General features: G+C 45.3%; 1 protein-coding gene across 2 annotated transcripts in view; it reads right to left on the bottom strand.

Moving 5' to 3' along the window:
* LOC122932109 (prostaglandin reductase 1-like) overlaps positions 1-22,518 on the bottom strand; it is a 150,459-nt gene extending 127,941 nt beyond the window's left edge. Inside the window, exons 1-2 of one of the 2 annotated variants that reach the window (XM_044286343.1) lie at positions 22,382-22,518; positions 6,010-6,125 (exon numbers count right to left, since the gene is read on the bottom strand). In XM_044286343.1, coding sequence (XP_044142278.1) covers positions 6,010-6,115 — 106 coding nt within the window. In that variant the 5' untranslated portion in view covers positions 6,116-6,125; positions 22,382-22,518. Of the gene's footprint in view, positions 1-6,009; positions 6,126-10,621; positions 10,709-22,381 lie in introns of those variants that run through there. The other variant, XM_044286334.1, reaches the window with a different exon arrangement.
* Positions 22,519-24,934: the final 2,416 nt, after the last annotated feature.

Here is a 24,934-nt window from a genome sequence, read left to right as displayed (position 1 = left end):
GTTGCTTGTCCCATCCTGGGCTTGCATGGTCTTCATCCAAGCTGTAGCTAGAGCTTGAGGTACTCAAAGCCAGGACAAGAAGTTCCTAGGATTAAATTAAAAGACAAACTACAGACAGCTAAGCTAAGTTCCAGCAGAAGAGGAAAAGTTCCTATTTACTCCAGCTAACATAGCAGAGCTGAGAAAGCTACAGCATGTCAGAGCTGAGATTGTTGCAGAAGTATTTGCCTGCCAAAGTTAAGCCAATACCTGCTGATGACCAAGATAAAGTTTAGAAACTGTTTGGATTACCGTTTATGCCAAGTAAAGCTGTGGTCAACGTTACTACAAGTCTGGACTCCATTTATTCTACTTATTCATCATCCAATTTCAACTAGTACTACCCTTTTTGCACTGCTTCGGACTACACCACATCTGGTATTCAAGGATATCCAGGTAGGATCACTGTGACAAGTATATACAACATCTACAGAGACTGTAGGCCACTCTACACCACTCTGGCAATCCTACTCTGTGTACCAACACTACCATCTATAAAAGGGAACTCAGGTCCTCATTGCTTAACTGCAACTGGCGTCACGATTATTTGCTGTATAAGAGGGACATATTTAGTAGAAACCAGCTTAAGGGCAAGGGATACCCCAGATGCTGACCGTGGGCCGTTGCATATGCGGCTAAAGAAAAGTGCTTATCAGAGACTGCAGACTGAAGTTGTTGCATATGGAGTTGGTGCTGCTCCTGCATTTGTCCCCTCGCCAACCAGATTTGTTAGCATCCCCTCCAGGACATGAATGAGTGAAATGACTTAATTCATCCTGTAGTTTTTCTGACTGACAAATAAATGGGCCTAAATGGCATTTGTCATGCTCCAGGGAGGAGCTTTCACCTTGTCTAAGCATACCATAGCATCGCTCCCTGTAGGCTGGGCTTGAGTTTCCTGCTTTAGAAAGGGGCGTTTCTGAACTTTCCCGCTTTTGCTGGGCATGAAGAAGCTGCGCCATTACATGTAAACATAGTGGTTTTGACGGTGTACTTGTAAATCCAATAGGCTAATAGGTTTGTAGGCACACAGATCGCTGTCTGAATCCTGTTCATGACACCAATCCCGCGCCAGGGGCCTCTTCTACAGGTGTTGTGAATTTTTAGAGTTTTTGTCGTGATTCCAGTTGACGAGGGACAGAGTCCCCCTATGTGGAAGGTGATGGTGGAACCCAGGTGTAGGAATGCCAGTGTGGTATAAGGGTTGACTATAGTGTCCCTTTAGGTGTGGCTTTTGCACTTGTCATGGTGCTCCTACCTGGATATCCAGAACCCCAAGCGTGGTTATCCGAAGCAGTGATGATAGGGTGAACAGTTGAGGGATTTGTAGAATAAATGGAGTCCAGACTTTGATTGAAGTTGAAACAGCTTTACTTGAATAAACTTACGTCAGGGAACAATCTTCCAACTTTATCTTGGTTATCAGCAGATTTTGGCATTAATTCTGGCAGGCAAACTGTCACGGCTGAGGATGGGGGAAACCCTCAGCCGTGCGATGCAGAAGATATTGGTCGCTGCTAGGCCAGGACAGGAATCAGGTCACCTCCTATCACATCCCTAATTCTGACCCTGACTCCTAGCTGTATGAGCCAACCCTGATGGAAGGAGGGCTCATACTCTGTAACCTAGGTCCCCTACTAGCCCTCTAGGGTCCCTACTAGCCCTCAGGGTAGCCCTGGACTAGGAGCAGGGTGAGACGACCTGTTCCTCCTAGCTGCAAGGAAAGGGGAACATATACAGCATATGGCAATGGCAGGTAAGTGAAACAAGTACCACACCTACCTGCCACAGACACACAGCCTGGAATCCATGTACAAGTGCTGCTGTCCACAACAACACAAACGGACACAGCACACACCATACATCACACAGGAACCCAGGAAACCATAGCTGCAATAAACAGAAAGCCCATAAAACATCTTCTAACATCAGACATATAGTTTATGACCACAAGGGTGGCCCTCACTGGACGGATGGTATATAAGAGCAGGAGGACGACTCCAGCAAGGCATGCCTGAAGTACCCCCCAGCTACAGGGATCCAGCAGAAGCTAAATAGCCCAAGTAGCCACACCCACACACAGACACACCCAGTGTTCACACACAAAGAAGGGAGTTAACCCTTCCTACACCAGGCAAGGAACGGAAACCACTTTAAGGGAAAAACACCCATAAACATCACACTCCACCTGTTACCGCCGGCAATGGCATGCGTGGCAACCATGTCCTGGGAATCAGCCGGAAGGCCAAGACACTGCCACCACATGCACACAAACAACAAGTTGCCGCAGGCAACCGCAAGTGAAGGGAAAATGTCACAGTGCACACCATAGGCCGTGACACAAACACATTCAGCTCTGCTACATATGTACTCTTTTAGCTCTGCTATGCTGGCTGGATTAAATAGGAACTTTCCCCCTCTACTTTATGCTATAGGCTGCAACTTAGCTTTCTGTAGTCTGACTGTCTTTATCTAGGGAATCTTTCCTCCTGGCTCTAAAGCTCTTTAATTCTCTTTCTTGAAAGCCTAGCTGAGCAGAAGGTATTCTGCTGGCTGGCACACAGCCATCCCCTTACAGGGGGCAAGCTAGACACAACCTTTCACCAAGATGGGGTAGGTTAGACTGACTTTCACTAACTCTAGAGAGGGCTGGAATGGACTAAAAGGTTCCACTCCAGGGAAACTAGCTCTGCCAAGATTGCCGCCATCTGCTGGTAAACCAGGCACATTACATAGAAACATAACATTTGCTAGGGAATAGATATGCATATTTTGCAGGACATGGCAATAAGTATGCAGGATGACACAAGGTACACCATTAAGGATAGTGATGAGGTGAAAAGAGTGGTGATGTCCTTGTGGGGCATTACACTAACATGGAAGTTACACTAAGAAGTACTCATGTCCGCCTTCTGCATTAAGAAATAGTTGACCGCCTTCCTCTGCTTGTACAGTCGATCTGACATATGGAGTGAGTGGAAACATGGTATATTAGGCAATGTTAGGGAAGAGCACTCTGCCTTTGCAGCTCAAGGAGAGTGTGTTTTCCATGGCAAGAGTGGCTAAAGTGCATGCACAGTTTCCTGGATATTTTTAACAGCTCTTGCAGTTCAGTGGAAGACTTGATGAACCGGGTGACAATGAGATTAAAGATGTGTACCATGCAGGGAGCGTCAGTCAGTCCTCCCTGACGCAGTGCAGACAAAATTTTCTCCTAGTTATTCTCTTCTAGTTCCTATCTCCATTTGGTGAGGAGACAGTGTTTGATTTCTTTATTGATGACCCCAAGCAGTTCCTTCCAGGTGGGGCTCCATTTACCAAGGCTAACCAGGTGCAGAACTGTGTGACAATGCCTAGCTTTGCATAGGTGATATGCTGGGGGACCACTGTGAACTGTGCTTAGAGGGGAGGGTAAAGACAAGGTGGAGTATGAGGAGGCAGAGGAGGACATTGGCGGAGAAATTCCAGCATTACAACACAGAGGCAGCATTGCCATCACCTGGCCAAGTTGCGCCAGGTCTGAAACCACATTTACCCAGTGGGCTACGAACGACATATATTGTCTTTGACCATAGTTACAACTCCATACATCAGCACTGGCGTGAACTCTACCAGACATGAGAGGCCCAAGGACTGGCCCACCTTGTGCTCAAAATACACATACTTGTGCAGGGTTGGTACAGCCAACATTAGCACCCTGGCTGTGCCGCTCCTTCTGCATTCCACTATGCTAACGTTCCCCAGGGATTTTGTGAAAAATTCCCACTCTGACATTTTCCCTCCACCACTGCGCGATACCTGCCTGCTGCTTTCATGAACCCATGCACTGCTAGTGTGTTCCTAACTGGTAGTCCCCTGAATAGCAGACGGTGTACTCCTCCTGCATTTGGCTGCAGAGTTGACCCTTTTAGAATCTGGGAGAACTGTGGCCCACTACTACTATTTTTGGTACAAGCAGAATAATAAATGGTAGTAGTAAAATTACAAGTGGGTTTTCTGTCATTGAAAGACAGAGGCACAATTAATTGTCCCTCCCCTTCTACAAACACACTGTTAAATGTATTTGAACTATGCTAAAATGTCCATACTAAAATGTACATGAAACACATGGTCTGATGCAGTAATGAGTCCGCTAACAAAGAAATAACAATGCAGTATTTGCAGTGAAATGTTTTTCAAATATGCATTCAATAACATGGGTAAAAAAATTGCTTTAGCTATAATAGAATGCATTTAATAGCACGGATATAATGCACAATTGCTAGCTTTTGCAGTAGAATTCTATTGGGATGTTGTCCTGGCAACATAGAAAATTGAGGTTCTGAAGAAAGAAAAATCATCTCTGTTCATATACAGAAAAAAGATTTTTTTTTCTTTTGCAGGCCAGGGGGTTTTGTAATGCAGAACTGCCAGCCTGAGCTGTTGCAGCAGCACGCTGCTGTATTATTCCAGTGTGACCAGCCCTTTACTCCCTCAAAGCTTTCCCTAAAATCTACATAAATTATCTCTCTCTCCTTATAGTATTTCTATCACAGTACATTAGTGGCTTGTGTTTATAATCATTTTTTATCAGACACACATTCTAGGTCACAGAATGATTCTTCTATCTCAGCACAAGAATCTGACTGCCTACTGTCCCCTGATTGGCTGATTAGACTATCTTTCCACCTCCAAGTCAATCAGGGCACTTCACTTTTCACTTTTAAATACTTGGTTGCAAATCCTTTGCAGTCAATTACAGCCTGAAGTCTGGAACGCATAGACATCACCAGACGCTGGGTTTGATCCTTGGTGATGCTCTGCCAGGCCTGTACTGCAACTGTCTTCAGTTCCAGCTTGTTCTTGGGGCATTTTCCTTTCAGTTTTGTCTTTAGCAAGTGAAATGCATGCCCAATCGGATTCAGGTCATCATCAATAAATACAAGAGAACCATTTCCATTGGCAGCCATACATGCCCACGCCATGACACTACCACCACCATGCTTCACTGATGAGGTGGTATGCTTAGGATCATGAGCAGTTCCTTTCCTTCTCCATACTCTTCTCTTCCCATCACTCTGGTACAAGTTGATCTTGATCTCTTCTGTCCATAGGATGTTGTTCCAGAACTGTGAAGGCTTTATTAGATGTTGTTTGTTGTTTTGAGGCTCACCAATGGTTTACATCTTGTGGTGAACCCTCTGTATTCACTCTAATGAAGTCTTCTCTTGATTGTTGACTTTGACACACATACACCTACCTCCTGGAGGGTGTTCTTGATCTGGCCAACCGTTGTGAAGGGTGTTTTCTTCACCAGGGAAAGAATTTTTCGGTCATCCACCACAGTTGTTTTGCGTGGTTTTCCAGGTCTTTTGGTGTTGCTGAGCTCACTGGTGCGTTCCTTCTTTTTAAGAATGTTCCAAACAGTTGTTTTGGCCACGCCTAATGTTTTTGCTATGTCTCTGATGGGTTTGTGTTGTTTTTTCAGCCTAATGATGGATTGCTTCACTGATAGTGACAGCTCTTTGGATCTCATCTTGAGAGTTGACAGCAACAGATTCCAAATGCAAATAGCACACTTGAAATGAACTCTGGACCTTTTATCTGCTCATTGTAATTGGGATAATGAGGGAATAACACACACCTGGCTATGGAACAGCTGAGAAGCCAATTGTCCCATTACTTTTGGTCCCTTAACAAGTGGGAGGCACATATGCAAACTGTTGTAATTCCTACACTGTTCACCTGATTTGGATGTAAATACCCTCAAATTAATGCGGACAGTCTGCAGTTAAAGCACACATTGTTAGTTTCATTTCAAATCCATTGTGGTGGTGTATAGAGCCAAAAATGTTAGAGTTGTGTCGATGTCCCAATATTTATAGACCTGACTGTATATTATGTGTGTTTTAGCCTAGTAGCAATATTAATGAATATGGTGTTTGAAGGTTCTGAGAAGTGAAAAAGGTGTTTGAAACAGGGTTCAATTACCTCCCTCTTGCAGTGGTGGCAGCTCTTTTTCTATAAGTTTGAAGCCCTCAGGTTTTGGTGCACCAACAAAGTGCTTCACCATTGTCCACGACTTAGATACAACCATTTTTGTTAACCTGTAAAACAGGAAAAAAAACAAAAAAAAAAACATTAAATGGATTTTTTTTTGGGGTATACTTCAGCATCACATCTCCCTGTACTGTACGCTGAGATAGCCAAATTCCTTCTCAACCACACTGGGTGGAGCTTTCACAGTAGACACAAAGGAGTTAACACAGATCAGGTTATTTAATTTTATATGAAGACACGGAGGCTCCTATTGCTCAACCCTTTCTTTACTGAAACCACACAGCAGCAAAGAAAAAGGAATATAACAACCAGTAACCTAGGTGATAACCCCCCCCCCCCACAGTACCGGTATAAAGGGACCCCTCCAGATAGGATCTTCCTCTTTCTTTGCTGCTGCCACCTCAGATGCGTACCTACTACATTTCTGGATAAGTACTTTCCTCTTTCTAGTCATTTACCCCCCTTTTTTCACATTATTCTTGGGACTATTCGTGTTATTGTGGTGACTTTTGTACTAATATATATATATATATATATATACACACATATATAGATCCTTAGGTTTTCTTTTTCAGGTTTTTGTATTCCCCCCCCTTTTTCTCACCACCCCCGCCTTTGTGGCACTCTGTGGAAACCTTCCCCCACCACCCCTTTTCTTTTTGTGGCTTTAACCCTTGCCCGCTCTCGTCTGCCCTCTCCGCTCCGTCCCCATCTTGCCGGCGCTCTTTTTCTCCGGCGGCCCGAGATCTCGCGAGGTTTCGGGCACCATCTTTGTCCCTTGCTATGGTCTCCTCCGCTATTTACCGGGTGCCAGAGATCTTGCAGAATCTGGCGAGATCGCGGGGGCCATTTTGGATTCTCCCTGCCGGTGATCATATCCTTTTTCTTCGGCTTACCAGCGTTTGGTGCGATTGCGGCCTGCTCCCCACGTGCACTGTAGGGCTGCGCTGGTTTTGCTCTGTCACCCCTCTATTCTCCATATTGCTAGCTTGGGGTGACATACTCCCATTGGCTTTGTTACCTCCTCATGTCTTCCCAGCCCTCTGACATTAACCCCTCACCTGCCATAGTTATGCAGGATCCTTCCTCCAGGGGCCCTAATTCTCCCCCTCCTAGAAGGGGGGGCATGCAATCCCCATCAGAGGCTCAGGCCTTAGGTCTCCAGCAGTCTATTTATAATGCCATCATGACGTCTTTGGGCTCCATGTCGTCGGTCCTCACTCCATTTCACAGGCACTGATTGCCCAACCTCTATCTGCTAGCCAGGCATTAAAAATGCCTCCTTTACCACCTGCCACAGCCTCCAGAAGTGAAGGGAATGGTGGCTTAGAGCCATCCAATGAAAGCGCGCTTAGATTGCGCAAACGAGCCTGTCAACGCCAGGCAGAAAAAGCACGGCTCTGGAAATCTGCCTGGACGCAGCCCGCGTCTGATACTGACTCTTATATAGAGTCTTATGAGGATGCATGGTTAGAATCCCTACAAGGTTCTCATGAGGACCTGATGGATATCAGGGTGGACCCCACTACGACAAAGATGGATGCCCCATCGGGATTACCGCCTACTGGTTCAAATCCTGATCTAGCCACGGTTTCATCCACTTCCCTTATGGACCCGGCGGGTGAGCCTTTATTCGACCCAGATATGTTACACCACCCTAGGTCATCGGAGTGGCTTCCGGCGACATATGTGGCTCAGTATTTTGAGGCTATGATCCATAGACCTCTTAGCAAAGAGGCTCGGAGTAAATTAAGGGCTGAATGCCCACGACTGCTCATACCAAACAAGGTATGTGATAGTCCTGTGGTCGATCCAAAGATGGTCCAGTTTTTATCCAAGACGGGCTTCAATCCTCGTAGAGGTCTAGACTCGGCCATACGTGCCTGTCAGGATAAGTTGTTAGACATTATGGGGCCCATGGCGAAAATATTCGACTTAGCGGAATCTGTTAGGGCGGAGAATACACAAGTTGATCCGTAGGAACTCAGTGGATGGATTCAGTGAGCCATCTGCAGGGAACGTAAATACTTTTTACTTTGATTGAGAGGCGTAAAGCCATCCTGATGAAAATTGAGTCAAAACTGGCCAACTTGTCCTTGACCGAAACAGGCAAAGATGCCCAAGGACTTCTCTTTGGAGATTCCTTCATAAAAGATTTAGGAAAATTTGTGGGGGCGTTTACTGCTTTAGACAAGGCCCAATCGTCCATGCATAGGGTCTTCCACAATAGTTTTTCCACCAGGGCCGGCAGTTCAAGGGGCCGTCTGTCTGGCCGGTCATCCTTCCAGACCAGAGGCATCAACCTACCTTCTTCCCTGTCCATGGTGGCCCTGGACATTTCAGAAGCTTCCGTGGGAATCCAAGTTCCAGGAGACCATACGGTGAGTCCTCGTCCTTTAATAGATTCTTCGACTGTTTGCGTCGGGGACAGACTCCATCGTTTTTCACATGTCTGGTCAAGCATCACCTCCGACCCATGAGTCCTATCCACAGTCTGGGGTTTTCACATATACCCGATACGTCCCCCCTAAACTTGCCCCCTCCACACCCAGGGATACTCAACGTGTTTGGCCCATAGCCGAATCTGGTTGTGGAATAGGATGCCAGCCTCCACGTTGTGTTTCCACCGGAGGCCCATGGTCGGCGGACGAATCCCGGCTGCATATCAATGCCCTGGAGCTTCTAGCGGGATTCTTCGCTATTCAGAGTTTCACCAACGGCAAAGCCAAGGCGTGCATCAGACTCCGGATGGACAATGTGTCAGCGGTCCGTTATGTCAATTCCATGGGTGGCACTCATTCCACTTTGTTGATTTACCTGGCGAAGGACTTCTGGTCTTTTTTGTCTGGCTCAGGGACATCACGGGTGGTGGTATACCTTCCGGTCTGCACAATACCCTTGCCGACTGCAAGTGTCGCGTTATTCTCGGATGCCAGGCGATGTTAGAAATTAGACGTGACAGTATGTCTCTGCCATATCCGTCTCTTCGGAGGGTCCATTCTCCATCGATCTATTCGCCTCAAGTTTGAAACGCTCACACGCCCAGATTTTACAGTTGCGTCCGGATCCAGGACTGCAGAGGCGGTAGAAAGCGTTTCTACAGCATTGGATGGGGTCCTATATGTATGCTTTTCCTCCTGTTCGCCTTGATACCACGAGTTCTAGCCCAAATTCAGCCGTCAGTTAGCCGAACTGGTTTGATTCTGCCCTTTTGGAGGACTCATTCCTGGTTTCCCCAGTTTTTGTATGTTACTTGGTCGAAGGACCTTCCTTCTTCCCAGTTATCTGAACTGTTGTGGGTCCTTCGAACCAGCTGCACCCTCTTCTTCGGGAGGCTCCTTGCGGCTTCTGCGTGCAGTGGTGTCGGAGTCCCTGGCACCTCACAGGAGTTTCGGAGATGACTAGAATCCTTTTGGAAAATGCAATGGTCCCCCGGTACCAGATGTGCATATCGGGCAGCCTGGGAATCTTGGAACTCGTTGTTCAGTGTTTCGGAATTTGGATCCCGTTGGGGCGCCTGTGATGGACATTTGCAATTCCTTACCTCCCTTTTGAGGAAGGGAAAGCTTATCGCACTATCACTCTATTCCGAGTGGCGATATCTTCCATGCATCGTGGTTTCGACAGCTGCCCAGCCGGCCGGCATCCTTTGGTGTGTCGCTTGTTGAGAGGCTCTCGTCTTTCCCGGCCACCTAGACCTCGCTTTACTTCTTCTTGGGATGTCTCTTTGGTCCTTACTTTCTTGGCTTCCTGGCCGGCTAATTCAGATCTATCGCTTAGCCAATAGTCTGCAAAATTGGTAAACCCTGTTCTGCCTCATTTCTTGCAAGAGGGTTTGGGATGTTCGCGCTTTGGACTACGACGCCCGTTCTTTTACCCCAGACGGGGTTACTTTTAACATTTCTCGTCGGACTAAGACTTTCATTCGGTCAGTTTCTTATCTCGCTTTCCCTTTTTCACCATCGCTTTGTCCAGTCACCTGTTTGCGGGAATATGAGTCTCGAACGGCGACTCTTCGTTCGTCACGTTTTTCTCAGTTGTTTATTTCTTTCCAGCGGCCCTTCACCCCGATGACTAGTGTTACATTTTCACGATGGGTTAAATGGATTATTTCCCTTGCGGGCATAGACACTTCCATTTTCACTGTGCACTCCGTTCGGGGTGCAGCCGCCACATCCATGGCGGTGTCTGGGGCGCGACTTGAAGATATCCTTAAATTGGTGGATTGGTCGCGTGTTTCTACATTTAGGGAGTTCTATTTTCGACCATCGTCTCATGTGTTTTCTTCTATCATGAATAGGCTTTAAACTTGCAATAGGAGCCTCCGTGTCTTGATATAAAATTGCATAATTTTCCTATTTTAGGACGTAAAGTCATGATTTTATGAAAGACACGGAGGCGAGCATTGCCCCCACCTGGTACCCTCCCGTAGTCATTTTTGTTCATATTTATTTATTATTTAATTATGCTCCTGTAAGATTATTACAGTGTTAATGCTATGTGGCTCTTTACCTTATAAGTACCTCTGTTGTGACTTACTTACACTATGCCTGGTTTCGTGTTTTTTCTCTGTAGGTTGAATGCTATCATCCACGAAGAGCGTAATCCTGCCAGTTTATCGTTCAAGGTCCGAGCGGTTCGTCGATTTCTTCGTATCCGTTGAAGTTCAAGCAGTTTTGTGATCCAGCACAGTTTGTTCCTCTGTGCGTTGGCTGAGGTTCCGGTTTCTGGTTTCGTCTAGTTGGTGTCAGGACGTCAAAGAAAGAGGAAGATCCTATCTGGAGGGGTCCCTTTATACCGGGACTGTGGGGGGGAGGAGTTATCACCTAGGTTACTGGTTGTTATATTCCTTTTTCTTTGCTGCTGTGTGGTTTCAGTAAAGAAAGGGTTAAGCAATACTCGCCTCCGTGTCTTTCATAAAATCATGACTTTACGTCATTAAGTAGGAAAATCATGCAATTTGTAATGCCATCCAAATGAGTTCTAGATGTTGTATTTTCCATCATTTTTATATGAAAAAAGGAAGTACTAAATGGGTTGCCCAAGTTATTAAAAAAGTGCCCTGACTTGCCATAAAATAGAAGAACATACTGTATATACTCACCTATATCACATGCCCCTGCACCACATTCTGATCCTTGTTGTCATACAGCCATGACATCATCTTCTTAGCTGCAGTGATGACATGCCCCAGCGCAGAGGATAAAATAAGTGAGTGTAGTACCCCAGACCTCGGGGTACTACAATATTGTATATAGTTATTGTGTTGTTATATTGTTATGCATTTTTGTTATACACTCACCTAAAGAATTATTAGGAACACCATACTAATACGGTGTTGGACCCCCTTTTGCCTTTAGAACTGCCTTAATTCTACGTGGCATTGATTCAACAAGGTGCTGCATTCTTTAGAAATGTTGGCCCATATTGATAGGATAGCATCTTGCAGTTGATGGAGATTTGAGAGATGCACATCCAGGGCACAAAGCTCCCGTTCCACCACATCCCAAAGATGCTCTATTGGGTTGAGATCTGGTGACTGTGGGGGCCATTTTAGTACAGTGAACTCATTGTCATGTTCAAGAAACCAATTTGAAATGATTCGAGCTTTGTGACATGGTGCATTATCCTGCTGGAAGTAGCCATCATAGGATGGGTACATGGTGGTCATGAAGGGATGGACATGGTCAGAAACAATGCTCAGGTAGCCCGTGGCATTTTTTTTTTTTTTTTTTATTATTTCTTTTATTTTCCAAAATACAAAAAAGCAGATACAAATATGGACCGTCCAAAGGGTCCATATTACAAAACATTTGACATTTATTTAAACATTTGCCTATGTCATTTTAACCCAAATACCACCCACCCCAGTGAAGAGAGAGAGGGGAAGAAAAAAAAAAAAAAAAAAAAAATCAAACAACTTGGCCCTGGTTCAACCATTTTTTCCAAATTTTATCCGTTTTTCCCTGTCTATCACTCGATCTCTCCAAGCCCTGTTCCAGTCTAATCAAATCGAGTACAGCGTCCTGCCACTGTCCTACTGTGGGGGGATCTTTATTTATCCATTTCCGAAGTATCAACAGTCTAGCCTGAAACAGTACCTTATTCAAAACCGACTGTAGCTCTCTATTTAACCTAATATGTGCGGTAGCCCCCAGTATACAGACCACCGGATCCTCCGGAACTTGGATACCCAAAAATAGTGCTGTAGTCTCTACAATCTCCTTCCAATATCTAATCAATTTTGGGCATCTCCAAAAACAATGTATAAGATCCGCCCTCTCAGCCCTACATTTTGGACACTTATCCGAGGTTCTAACCCCCATTTTCTTTAACACCCAGGGAGATCGATGTAGCCTATGGAGAATAAAAAATTGCGAAATTTTATGTGAAGCCCTTTCTGAGACCCCAGAATAACTTCTAAGGGCATCATTCCACTTATCTTCCGAAAAAGATAAAAGATCCTTTTCCCAGTTTCCTCTAGCTGATATTATGATCCTTTCTTTTTTTGCCTCCATCAAAATTCCATATTTTTTTTTGTCAGTCCCTTTTTTTCCTCTCCGTTAGTAAATCTATATATTCTATTTGATTGTTCTTTTCTATATTTATTTGGATTAGCTGGTATCCTAACCGCGTTTTTTAACTGGAGATATTTAAAACTATCCTTTTGATGGATCCCAAACTCTGTTACCAGGTAGCCCGTGGCATTTAAACGATGGCCAATTGGCACTAAGGGGCCTAAAGTGTGCCCAGAAAACATCCCCCACACCATTTCACCACCACCATCAGCCTGCACAGTGGTAACAAGGCATGATGCATACATGTTCTCATTCTGTTTACGCCAAATTCGGACTCTACCATTTGACTGTCTCAACAGAAATCGAGACTCATCAGACCAGGCAACATTTTTCCAGTCTTCAACAGTCCAATTTTGGTGAGCTCGTGCAAATTGTAGCCTCGTTTTCCTATTTGTAGTGGAGATGAGTGGTACCCGGTGGGGTCTTCTGCTGTTGTAGCCTATCTTTCTTTCCCATTCTGACATTCAGTTTGGAGTTCAGGAGATTGTCTTGACCAGGACCACAACCCTACATGCATTGAAGCAACTGCCATGTGATTGGTTGACTAGATAATCGCAATAATGAGAAATAGAACAGGTGTTCCTAATAATTCTTTAGGTGAGTGTATAGTCGTTACTACAAGTAAGTATATGGAAGGCAAAGGTTGGCAAGAACAGGTCTAACCATCCTCTTCCTACCCTCTTAGTAGGAGTGGGCTGGTCCTGCTTCCTGCCAAAAGAGGGAATTGCAGTGTCCTGAAACACACTGCTTAATGTTGTGATTGTGTTTCATGTAAACTGTCCATGTAAAGATGTTCTCATAAAGTTGCATAGGGAGTGGGAGGTTCTAACAAGCCTCCCAGGGCTAACTCCACCCTACACTGAGTGTGTTCACAGTGCAGGAAGAAGAAGGTCAGTGTGTGTGATGCCTGAGGAACCAGTGGTGTACATATAGGGGTCGCAGGGGTCGCAGTTGCGACCGGGCCCGGCACCCCAGGGGGCCCGGCCGCCTGCGGACCCATGGCCCCTGCTGCAGCTGCGTCTGGCATCCGATTCCCATCCCAATCCCAGTTAAGTTGCCCCCGCCCTCCTCTTTGCGGTCAGCGCCGGCGCCGGGCCCGTGAACTCCCGCGAGACCTGTGCGAACTCCTGTGCAGGTCTCGCGAGAACATGCGCGCGTCTGAAGTCAGACCGGGATCCGGAAGGATTGAGAGAGGATGAGAAGAACTGCAGTCTGTGAGAAGAGGAACGCCGAGGCGCCGATCGACCGGAAGAACTGAAGTACTGAAGTTCCCCTGCCAGCCGGTAACTCGACGGTAAGTAAGTAAAAGGTTGGGGGGGGGAGCGAAGCGGACCAGATCGGACCCTGCCAGCCCGCAACAGGGCACACTGAGGCCCCCAGCCCCCCAGGCATCCCCCCTGGCAGATGACCGGGGGGGCAGGGGGCTGGGCGACGACTCGTCTCTGGCAGCAGGAAAAGCCCGCACACTGAGGCCCCCAGCACCCCAGGCATCCCCCCTGGCAGATGACCGGGGGCAGGGGGAGGGTAATTACAGACTACAGCCACTGCCACTCGTCTCTGGCAGGAAAAGCCCGCAACAGGGCACACTGAGGCCCCCAGACCCCCAGGCATCCCCCCTGGCAGATGACCAGGGGAGGGTTTACAGTCACTGACACTCATCTCTGGCAGGAAAAGCCTGCAACAGCCTGCAACAGGGCACACTGAGTCTGACTGTAAACCCTCCCCGGTCATCTGCCAGGGGGGGGGGGATGCCTGGGAGCCTCAGTGTGCCTTGTTGCAGGCTTTTCCTGCCAGAAACGAGTGCCAGTGACTGTAGTCTGTAAACCATCTGCCAGGGGGGATGCCTGGGGGGCCGGGGGCCTCAGTGTGCCCTGTTGCTGCGGGCTTTTCCTGCCAGAGACGAGTGCCAGTGACTGTAAACCCTACCCTCCCCCCCAGTCAACTGCCAGGGGCCATCTGCCTTGCTTTGATGGGATTGCCAGATTGGGGCATGGGCTGATCTGATCATTTGAGGGGCGGTAGTGGGGGTGGGTGCGGCGGCGGGTTGGGGGGGGGGCCCATGGATCAATTTCGCACCGGGGCCCCATGGATTGTGTCTACGCCACTGTGAGGAACCCCTGCACCTCAGCTTCCATCTTGGAGGGTTACAAAACCTCCACAGTTAATTCCATGTACCAGCCCATAGAAGGGAGAAGATCACAGTATCTCCAGACAACTCAGAGCGGTAATGAAGATATTGACAAAGGAAGTTAACTGTCGTGTATGACTCCAGCCTCCTTTGCATTAGGTGGAGAGATTTCAAGCTATCAGCTACCCACCATACTTAAAGACAAAAGGATCATTTGTCTGAATATAGTATTCCTATAAATAGGAAACTGAAGTATACATTAACCTCCAATTTGGAGCATTAAGAGAGAAAGATTGATTGTCATAAAGGACTATTCCCCATGCGACTTCTGAGGACTAATGGGAATCCTTGTAAAAGCTGCTCTGATGTGAATGACTTTTCATACATTGATAACCTGTGGATCAGCTTCAGTAAAATACCAGGAGTTTATTTAAAAATAGTCTCTTTATTCCATATTATCTTAAGTACTACTCTCAACATTTGCACCTAACGGTGCTGGCGTCACGAACCAGGGGCCCAGCCACAAGCACCCTAAACATCACCATCAAGGGCACCTCAACCAACATTTGGCTGGTGGCCCCTGCAACAGAGAGTACCCCGGAAGATCTTGTGCCGTCTTCCCATCCACTGCACTGACACCCCAAGGTACTACTATCCTTGGCACCTCAATAATCCTTAGGGAACCCTGGCACGCTGCATGAATTGGTGTCACTACGAACAGGATTATAAAGTCCTCTGCACCTTATGCAAACCATATAAAGAACGGGATTCAAATCCTTTGTGCCTTATAGAACAGGATTTGTGCAATATTACTGTGTGCCATATTGCTATAACCTTATGATAATAAGCCCCACTTGCTTTATTCAGAGACTTTGCTTAATACACGTTTTATTGGGCTGCAGAATTGTTCAAATCGCTTGGAATTGCATGGACATACTATACAAGTTTATTGCTACAAAGTCCCATTGTCAAAAGTAGAACATTCGCATATTTCTGTGTCACTACCATTGCTTGCTGTCAGTGGATGAACTGACAGCAGTCGCTTTATTAGTGGTACTGTGCCATTACTGTGAGCTACGCCCTGTTAGCGGCGGGAAAAGAGAAGCCAATCCTCTTATGCAAAATAACTTCTTACCGTTGTAACCATACCAGTGCTGCTGCCAGTACTTACAAATCCAGCGCCGCCTCTACTGCCTTGCAGAACGGACCTAGGGGGAGGGCCACGCATGAGAATTGAGCGTGACATGCGTACACACGTTGAAGGGACATGAGACTACATGTGGGTGAACGGAAAAAATAGGGAGATCAACAGCCCTTCTCCACCAAACAAATATAATAGTGAGTGCCGCTGGGAAGAAGTAATATTAAGCGGGACTGTTTGGGAGCATAATCTGCCTAACAGAGCACCATACTACTCTGTATTAAGTGTCACAACGTCTCTTAAAGGGCCAGACACTCACAAAGTAGCTGTTGCCCATAGCAACACAACGCAACAAGTGTGTAAAACTATTTTTAACCTGCATTATATTGAAGGCCTGTCACTGCCATGTCTGAACAAGGAGATAGTGTGCAGCCTGACCTCAACAGGTCCCCGGCAGTAGCCGCAGCTGGTCCAAGTGCAACATCAAGCATGATGCCTTTAACAATGCCTTATTTCTTTGGAGCACCCTGGTTCCCACGATACTCAGGGGAAGCTCATACTTTAAGGAAATTTTAAGAAAAACTGTTTGCTATATTCGGATTGTACCCTGTGTCACCAGAACAACAAATGGAAATCCTCCTTGCACAATTGGAAGGAGCGGCCCTCAGAGAAGTGAAATCCTGGCCAAGCTCAGAGAGAAAAACCCTGGAGCAGATATTTTGACGATTCTACACCACTTTTGAACCCAGGACTGTGCCAGTGGTCAAGATGAGGTTCTTCAGCAAGAGACAGCAGCCTGGTGAGTCACTTAGAGACTTTGCATTGTCCTTACTGGAAACCCTGCAGGCTGTTATACAGGTAGACTCCCATGAAGCAGAGGATCAAGATAACACACTGAAAAAACTATTCATTGAATGGGTTAGAACAGAAACCTTAAAATGTCAGTTAAAAATGTTAGCTGCACAGCACCCAAGTTCTACCTTCCTAGACTTCAGTATTCTGGGGAAAGACCCACAACCAGAACCTGCTAGGCCTGCTGAAATGTCTGTGCATAAGCCAACTATATCTCCAAAATGTCACCCTATAGTCAGTCAGGAAGCCCAAGCTCCAGTTCCTGATGCAGTCCCTGCCTTGACAGAACAAGTTAACTTCCTAACCAAAAGTCTGGAGAAAGTATGCCAAAAACTAGAACAGTGGGAGAAACCTTTATTGCTGGAGGATGAGACACAGTCACCAAGGAAACATTTCCCTCCTGATTATAAAGAGACTTATGCCAGAAACTCTGGTAGGCGTCACACTGAACACTTTAACGAGCCAAAGCGACCCATTTGTAGATACTGTAACAAGCCAGGTCATACAGAAATGATGTGCTGGCAGTTAAAAAGTTCGACCCCCGAGGCCAAGGACCACCCCTCGGGAGGTAGAACAGTAGGTCCATAATACCCCAGCTGAATGCCCAGATACGTGGGCTCCCGTCTAAAAGTGGTTCTCCGAATCAATGGGGTTCCCTTTGTTGCCTTATTGGACACCGGATTCCAAGTCACAACTATCCGACAGACTGCCTTTGAGGAAAACTGGGACCAAAACCATCTGACACATCCACCAGAATCCTGGCTGAGCATAGCCAGCAACGGCAAATCTGTGCCAGTGCATGGGTACTGGGAGCCAACTGTTCAAGTATGAGGAATCACACTACCAAGCAAGGTATTATTGTTGTGCAAGTTAGGGAAGATAACAACCCTCCAGTAGCCCTAGGAATGAACGTCCTTAGGAACTGCTATACAGAAACGCTTGAAGCTTTGCACAAGTCTATGCCTAGCGCTTCACCTGCCTCCAAAAAGGTCATACAACAGACCATCCATGGAAAAAACAAAGGATTCCAGCTCTTCTTGATAAAAATGCTTTATTCGACTTCCATAAAATCCGACATCAAATAGGACACTTTGCTGTGACGCGTTTCGGGCTACAACATCTTAACCCTTCATCAAGACAAACAAATAAACTTAAAAACCTGGAATCAGCACCAACTATTGCACCAACTATTGGACAAAAAGTTAGTCCTAGCTTATTTTCGGAGAACGCGATTTGTGAACCAGTGTGGCTGACTACAAAGGGAAATTTTAAATGTGGAAGCAAGAAATGTATTTGCTGTTCACATATGTCAGTTAGCAAAAATATTGTATCCACATCGAATGGCAGTACACATGAACTGCGACAATATATTAATTGCAATACAGAATATGTTGTGTATGTCATTACTTGTCGAACCTGCGCGTTGTAATATGTGGGATGTACCATGAACCAGCTCAAGGTAAGAATTCGCAAACACCTGAGTGACATCCCGTATGTTTCAACGCGTAATGTATCAGCAGCCACATCACACTTTGCGATAGTCCATAAGGGTGATACCTCTGCGTTTTTTGTGCAAGGTATCGAAAGAGTTACCACACCAATAGGGGGGGGGGGGGAGATCACAGACAGAAACTTTTTAGTAGAGAGACATAATGGATGTTTAATCTTGGAACATGTATACCTAAGGGGTTGAATAGAAAACATGACCTAACCCTACAATATAAATAATATATTTTCATCTATATTGGGTCTCCGTTCCACCTGATTGAATTTTTCCCCTTTGTCGACTAGTCACCAGGTGCTGATTCCAGGTGATGGGGATTATTCAATCAAGTGGGCATGTCTTTTGCCTATGTATAAAATAGAGTTTTTTAAGTTTATTTGTTTGTCTTGATGAAGGGCTAAGATGTTATAACCCGAAACGCGTCACAGCAAAGTGTCCTATTTGATGTCGGATTTTATGGAAGTCGAATAAAGCATTTTTAGCAAGAAGAGCTGGAATCCTTTGTTGTTTCCATATTTTGCACCTGACTCAGTCCGGGTCTGATTTTCCGTGCTCAACTGGGAGGTGGCAGGTGAGAGCTGCAGTAATTTCCTTTTCACCAACAGACCATCCATGTATTTAGTGCACAACAGAAATTTGCTAATGAGAAAGGAGCAGGGGCGTAGCGTGGGGGGGGCCGGAGGGGCCGTTGCCCCGGGCGCCAAATTGCAGGGGGCGCCAGGCATCCGAAATTTCAATGAGGGCTACGGGAGCCTATGGCTCCCGTCCCCTCCGTTATGCCCCATAGGCTTCAGGCCACTAGGCCTGAAGCCTATAAGGCAGTAGAGGCGAGCGACGCAGGACTCGGTCACGATAACCTCACTGTGACCTCCTGCGTCGGGTCTCGCGAGATGACGCGATGACGCGGAGCAGGAAGGCACAGTGAGGCGTTCGTGACCGCCTGCGGCGGGAACAAGCAGGGATGGAGATAGGTAAGTATTTTTTTTTTATGTTAACTTACCTAATTGCAGAGGCTCTGGCGGCAGTATGGGGGGTGGGAAAGGAGAGGAGAAGAGAGGACTGGAGCAGAAAGGCTTCACAGGCATTGGCACAGCAATAAGAGGGGCGATTATATTAGCAAAGAGGGGGGCCAGTACATTAATAACAGAGGGGCCAGTACATTAATAACAAAGAGGGGGACATTATATTAGCAAAGAGGGGGGCCAGTACATTAATAATAAAAAGGGGGCCATTATATTAATAATAAAGAGGGGGCCAGTACATTATTAATAAAAAGGGGGCCATTATATTAATAATAAAGAGGGGGCCAGTACATTATTATTATTAATGTAATGACCCCCTCTTCATTATTAATGTAATGACCCCCTCTTTATTATTAATATAATGGCCCCCTCTTTATTATTAATGTAATGGCCCCCTCTTTATTATTAATGTAATGCCCCCTCTTTATTATTAATATAATGGCCCCCTCTTTATTATTAATGTAATGGCCCCCTCTTTATTATTAATGTAATGCCCCCTCTTTATTATTAATATAATGGCCCCCTCTTTATTATTAATGTAATGGCCCCCTCTTTATTATTAATGTAATGCCCCCTCTTTATTATTAATGTAATGGCCCCTCTTTATTATTAATATAATGGCCCCCTCTTTATTATTAATGTAATGACCCCCTCTTTATTATTAATGTGATGGCCCCTCTTTATTATTAATGTAATGGCCCCTCTTTATTATTAATATAATGGCCCCTCTTTATTATTAATGTAATGGCCCCTCTTTATTATTAATATAATGGCCCCTCTTTATTATTAATGTAATGGCCCCTCTTTATTATTAATGTAATGACCCCCTCTTTATTATTAATGTAATGGCCCCTCTTTATTATTAATATAATGGCCCCCTCTTTATTATTAATGTAATGGCCCCTCTTTATTATTAATGTAATGGCCCCTCTTTATTATTAATGTAATGGCCCCTCTTCATTATTAATATAATGACCCCATCTTTGTTATGAATGTAATGACCCCCTCTTTATTATTAATGTAATGACCCCCTCTTTGCTAATATAATGGCCCCCTCTTTGTTATTAAAGAGGGGGCCAGTACATTAATAATAAAGAGGGGGCCATTATAATATACAGGGGGAATGAAAGCTATCTGTCTGGCTCTAGCTCAGTATTGGGGGGCAGCAGGATGACAGTGTTGAAGGAAGGAGAGCATGATAGTAAAGTGAGGAACCTAAATTTTTTTCGGTGAAACTCTGCAGAGACGAGAAGCGGCTGAAAGAAGTTATCATGGTGGTCTTATCTCTGAATGAAGACGTCGAGGAGAGTCTACATCACAGGAGACGTCACTGGATGTAACAGGTATGGTGCGGTATTCTACTGTAATAATAATGTCCATCCACATATCTGTTTCATGGTAGGGTTGGGGGAGAAGATTGAGAATTTGGCCCATACTGCCGCATTCTGGCCCCAGACTTCAGGTCACACTGTACGTGTTCAGAATTCTGGGGCCTCACACCCATCTACTACATTATCTGTACTCAGAGTTATCACTGTGTTATCTGTGGTGTTACATAGGACTGCTAGTGATCTACTACAGTATCTGTTAAAAGTGGCGTGCCTGGGGTAGGCGCGGGGGGGGGGGGGGGCGCAATTTTTGGCTTGCCCCGGGTGCTGGCAACCCACGCTACGCCACTGGAAAGGAGAGATTTGCCGAGCCTGTATCAAAGATAACCAACCAGTAATCCTGAAACCCAATGCTGAAACATTCCTATGGTGCCGAGCTGCCCTTGGAGTCCAAGGTCAGAATTATCAAGCCCTGGTAGAACCCATCAACTGGAGGGCCACCCTCTAGTCCAAGCTGCAAGAAGCATATTGACTGTTTCTCAAGGTAAAGTGCCAATTTGTCTCCTGAACTTAGGTAGTAACAGTATAACTTTGACCAAGCATTGCCCTGTTGCTTAAGTGTTACAAGTCACTTTTCAAGGTGTTATCAGTGCACCTACAGCTACTTACAGGGGCTCAGTACCAGAAAAAAACTGATCAGTTTTATCCTAATGCATTCTGAATGGGAGAGCATTCCGTTCAGTATGCATCAGGATGCATCAGTTCAGTCCCGGAGAAAATACTGCAGCATGCTGGAGTTTTCTCTCTGGCCAAAAATCCTGAACACTTGGCAGAATGCCAGATCCAGCATTAATTTCCATTAAAATTTCCATTAAAAAACAAAAACGGATCAGTTTTTCCAGATGACAACCAGAAAGTCGAATCCGGTATTGCAAAGTATTTGTCAGCCGGATCTGGCAATTCGGACGCAAACGGATGTATTTGTCAGACTTATCCGCATAAGTCTGACAAATACATCCGTTTGCGTCCGAATTGCCAGATCCGGCAGGCAGTTGCGGCAACGGAACTGTCTGCTGGAATCCTCTGCTGCAAGTGTGAATATACCCTAACATGCTCAGTAGCTTCCCTGCTCCCCTCCTCTCACTGCTAGCATAGTGATCTCATATGAAGCAAGTGTTGTGGCCTAGACACTATTAATTTAATCATCCCTCTTTCTAAATTCAGAGAAATATCTCGCGCTCTCTCTAAACAGAGGAGGAGGAAATTGTGGGGGCATTACATTACATACTCTATGCATCTCTGGGGCTATATATGAGGGACTATTTTCTATGCAGGGGAGCACAGGGTTAACAAGAGCTAACTGTAATGAATCCTGGGAGGTGCAGGAAAGGGAAGTCCTCCCAATATGTGATAGGCTGGATTCACACGTCCGTGGAACATGTGGATTTCTGCAAGGTCCAACTCAAATAAACAGAACAATCACAGAAAGTTCACGTACATATTTGCCACATGTGAACATGTCCTAAAGGCGAAATCTCTGAAACGTCACCACCTAAATTCATACTAAAACGTTACCTTTACAAGTGAAGATGCACATGTCCTGTACATATTCAACAGACCCCATGGTTGCTATTGATTACAGCACCCCCTATAATATGAAGGTGCAGTGTGTAGCCCACAGTTGAATGGAGAAGGTGCTGGTCTCTGACTAGCATTCTCATCAGTGGTCTCCAAGTATCTGTAGATTTACCTGCAGGATGTGAAGGCCACGTGCTCAAATCCTTCTGTAAGCCTTGTGCTGCTGAAGTGTCACCACAGACTGTTTAATATCCAAGAAGAAAGCGCTTTTTACAACCTCCCCTCCCGGTGTGCTGCCCCTCCTTGAATATGTAATCAGTTTATCAGTGGCCGCCCTCTCCCATACTGAAGGCAGCAGGCTCCAGTCATGAGTAATGTTCACACCATGGATTGAGCAGTTCTTCTGTATCATAAAGAAGTTACATACAATTTTCATTCAAAATGCAGCAATTATTTTCAGGCTGAGGTTACATGACAACGTCACCTGTGAAGGTCTTTTTGCAATAAAACCCATAAAATTACAAGGTTGAGGCTACATGACAACGTCACCTGTGAAGGTCTTTTTGCAATAAAACCCATAAAATTACAAGGTTGAGGCTACACCAGGGCCAATTCTAGCCATTAATTCAAAGGTTAGAAAAACAAGTAGCCAACTGAATGTAACCCACACATAAGGGAACATCTACATGGCAACATTGGTCGCGTCTAGGAACGCAGAGTGGCAGAGATGTCATAGAAATGTATATGATAGCAGCGCGAATCACAAAAAATACAACACTGCTGAATTTTTTGTGATTCGCTCTGCTATCATATACATTTCTATGGGATCACCACCACTCTACAATCCTGTCTGTGACAGGTGTCGTGCAACCAGTATCGCCGTGTAGCCATACCATAAATATATACAAGCAGTGAAAATATCACACACAAATATATATCAGCAGTGAAAATATCGCACACAAATATATACCAGCAGTAAAAATATTGCACACATAAATATATACCTGCATTGAACATATCGCACATACAAATATACTGTATACTAGCAATGAATATATTGCACACATAAATATATACCAGCATTGAACATATCGCACATACAAATATATGAATATATTGCACACATAAATATATTAGCATTGAACATATCACATACACCAATACACTGTTTGCCAGAAGTGACTATACTGCACACATAAATACAGCATATACTAGCAGTGAACATATCATACACCCCAATATACTGTATACCAGAAGTGAGCATACCACACACACACACCAATATACTATACACCAGCAGTGACTAAACTGCACACATAAATGTATACCAGCAGTGAACATGTAGTACACACCAATATGCTGTATACCAGCAATGAATATATTGTGCACCCAAATATGTACCAGTAGTGAACATACTGCACACACCAATATACTGTATACCAGCAGTGAAAATACTTCATACATAAATATATGTAGTACCTCAGAGTGCTAACAATGTCATATGTGTATTTATTCCAGGTCCTACACTGTGCATTCATAATATTTTTTTGTTACTGTTATGTTCATTTAGTGTGCCTGGTTCACCAGCCGGTGGCAGGGTATCTGGCAGATAGAGATCTTTAGGTAGAATGGAACTTACCATTCCATTCTCCCCATTTTGGGCAGAAGTGGGTTTGACCTGCTTCCTACCAAGGTAAGAGTTGCAGGAAGCTATAGGGAGTTTAGATTTGATAGTGGAGCTGAGAAGACATGAAAGATGGAGAGGTGAGGGGAAGGGCCCCCTCATGCAGCAAGAGTCTCTTCAGGGAAGCAGCTCAGAGCACCTATAATCCTTACTGATTAAGAAACAGAGTATTGCGAGGTGGGTCAACAGTCAAAGGCACCTCACTCCAAAGGTACCAGAACCACTATAGAGTCCAGTAATCAGACTGAAGCCTGAGTTTAGGACAGCAGAGAGAGAAGGTATAATATTCGTTTACCTGCCAGTTTACCAAAAAACCTGCTGAAACCAAGAGAAATTGAATATTTTCTGGATGCAAGTTTATTCATGTAAAGCTGTTGAACTTGATTCAAATTATTCTCCATCTCCTACAACTCTCCCCTTTATTGCTTCAGGGCCTAACCCTGGAGAGCGACGGTATCCAGGCCACTTGACACACACAGAAACTTTTAATGCTGCACCACACTACTCGGTAATTCCTATAAACCTGGGACACGATCGGCCCTGGGGAACGGTACGTTGCATATATACCAGTGGTGAATACCGCACACACACAATATACTGTATACAGTACTAGCAGTCAATATACTGCATACATAAATATATACCAGCAGTGAACATATCACACACACCAATATACTGTATATCAGCAGTGACTATACTGCACACATATATACCAGCAGTGAACATGTGACAGCAGTACAGAGCACCGGATCGTGATTCAGCCAGCAAACAGTTCTGCACTCTCATTGTAATTTTAACAACCAGATCGAGAGAATTGGGGAGCATTGGCTGAATCCTTAAATATTGTCTTTTGCCCAAACCTTCTGTGCTGCTATAGGTCTCAGAGAGACTATCCCTTTCCTCAGCTTACTTCACCTAGGTATTTCTAACAAAATTGCACCAGTCAGTTGAATACCTAGTATTTCTATGGATCCTTGTCCTTTAAGTTGGGACACTACAGTATCTCTTGAAGAAAACAGCTTACACTAACTGGAACAGCAG

This window comes from Bufo gargarizans, chromosome 1 (genome assembly GCF_014858855.1).
Source record: "Bufo gargarizans isolate SCDJY-AF-19 chromosome 1, ASM1485885v1, whole genome shotgun sequence".
NCBI classification, from domain to species: domain Eukaryota; kingdom Metazoa; phylum Chordata; class Amphibia; order Anura; family Bufonidae; genus Bufo; species Bufo gargarizans.
The sequence above is the reverse complement of the archived record's forward strand: the minus strand, read 5'-3'. Positions and strand labels throughout refer to the sequence as shown.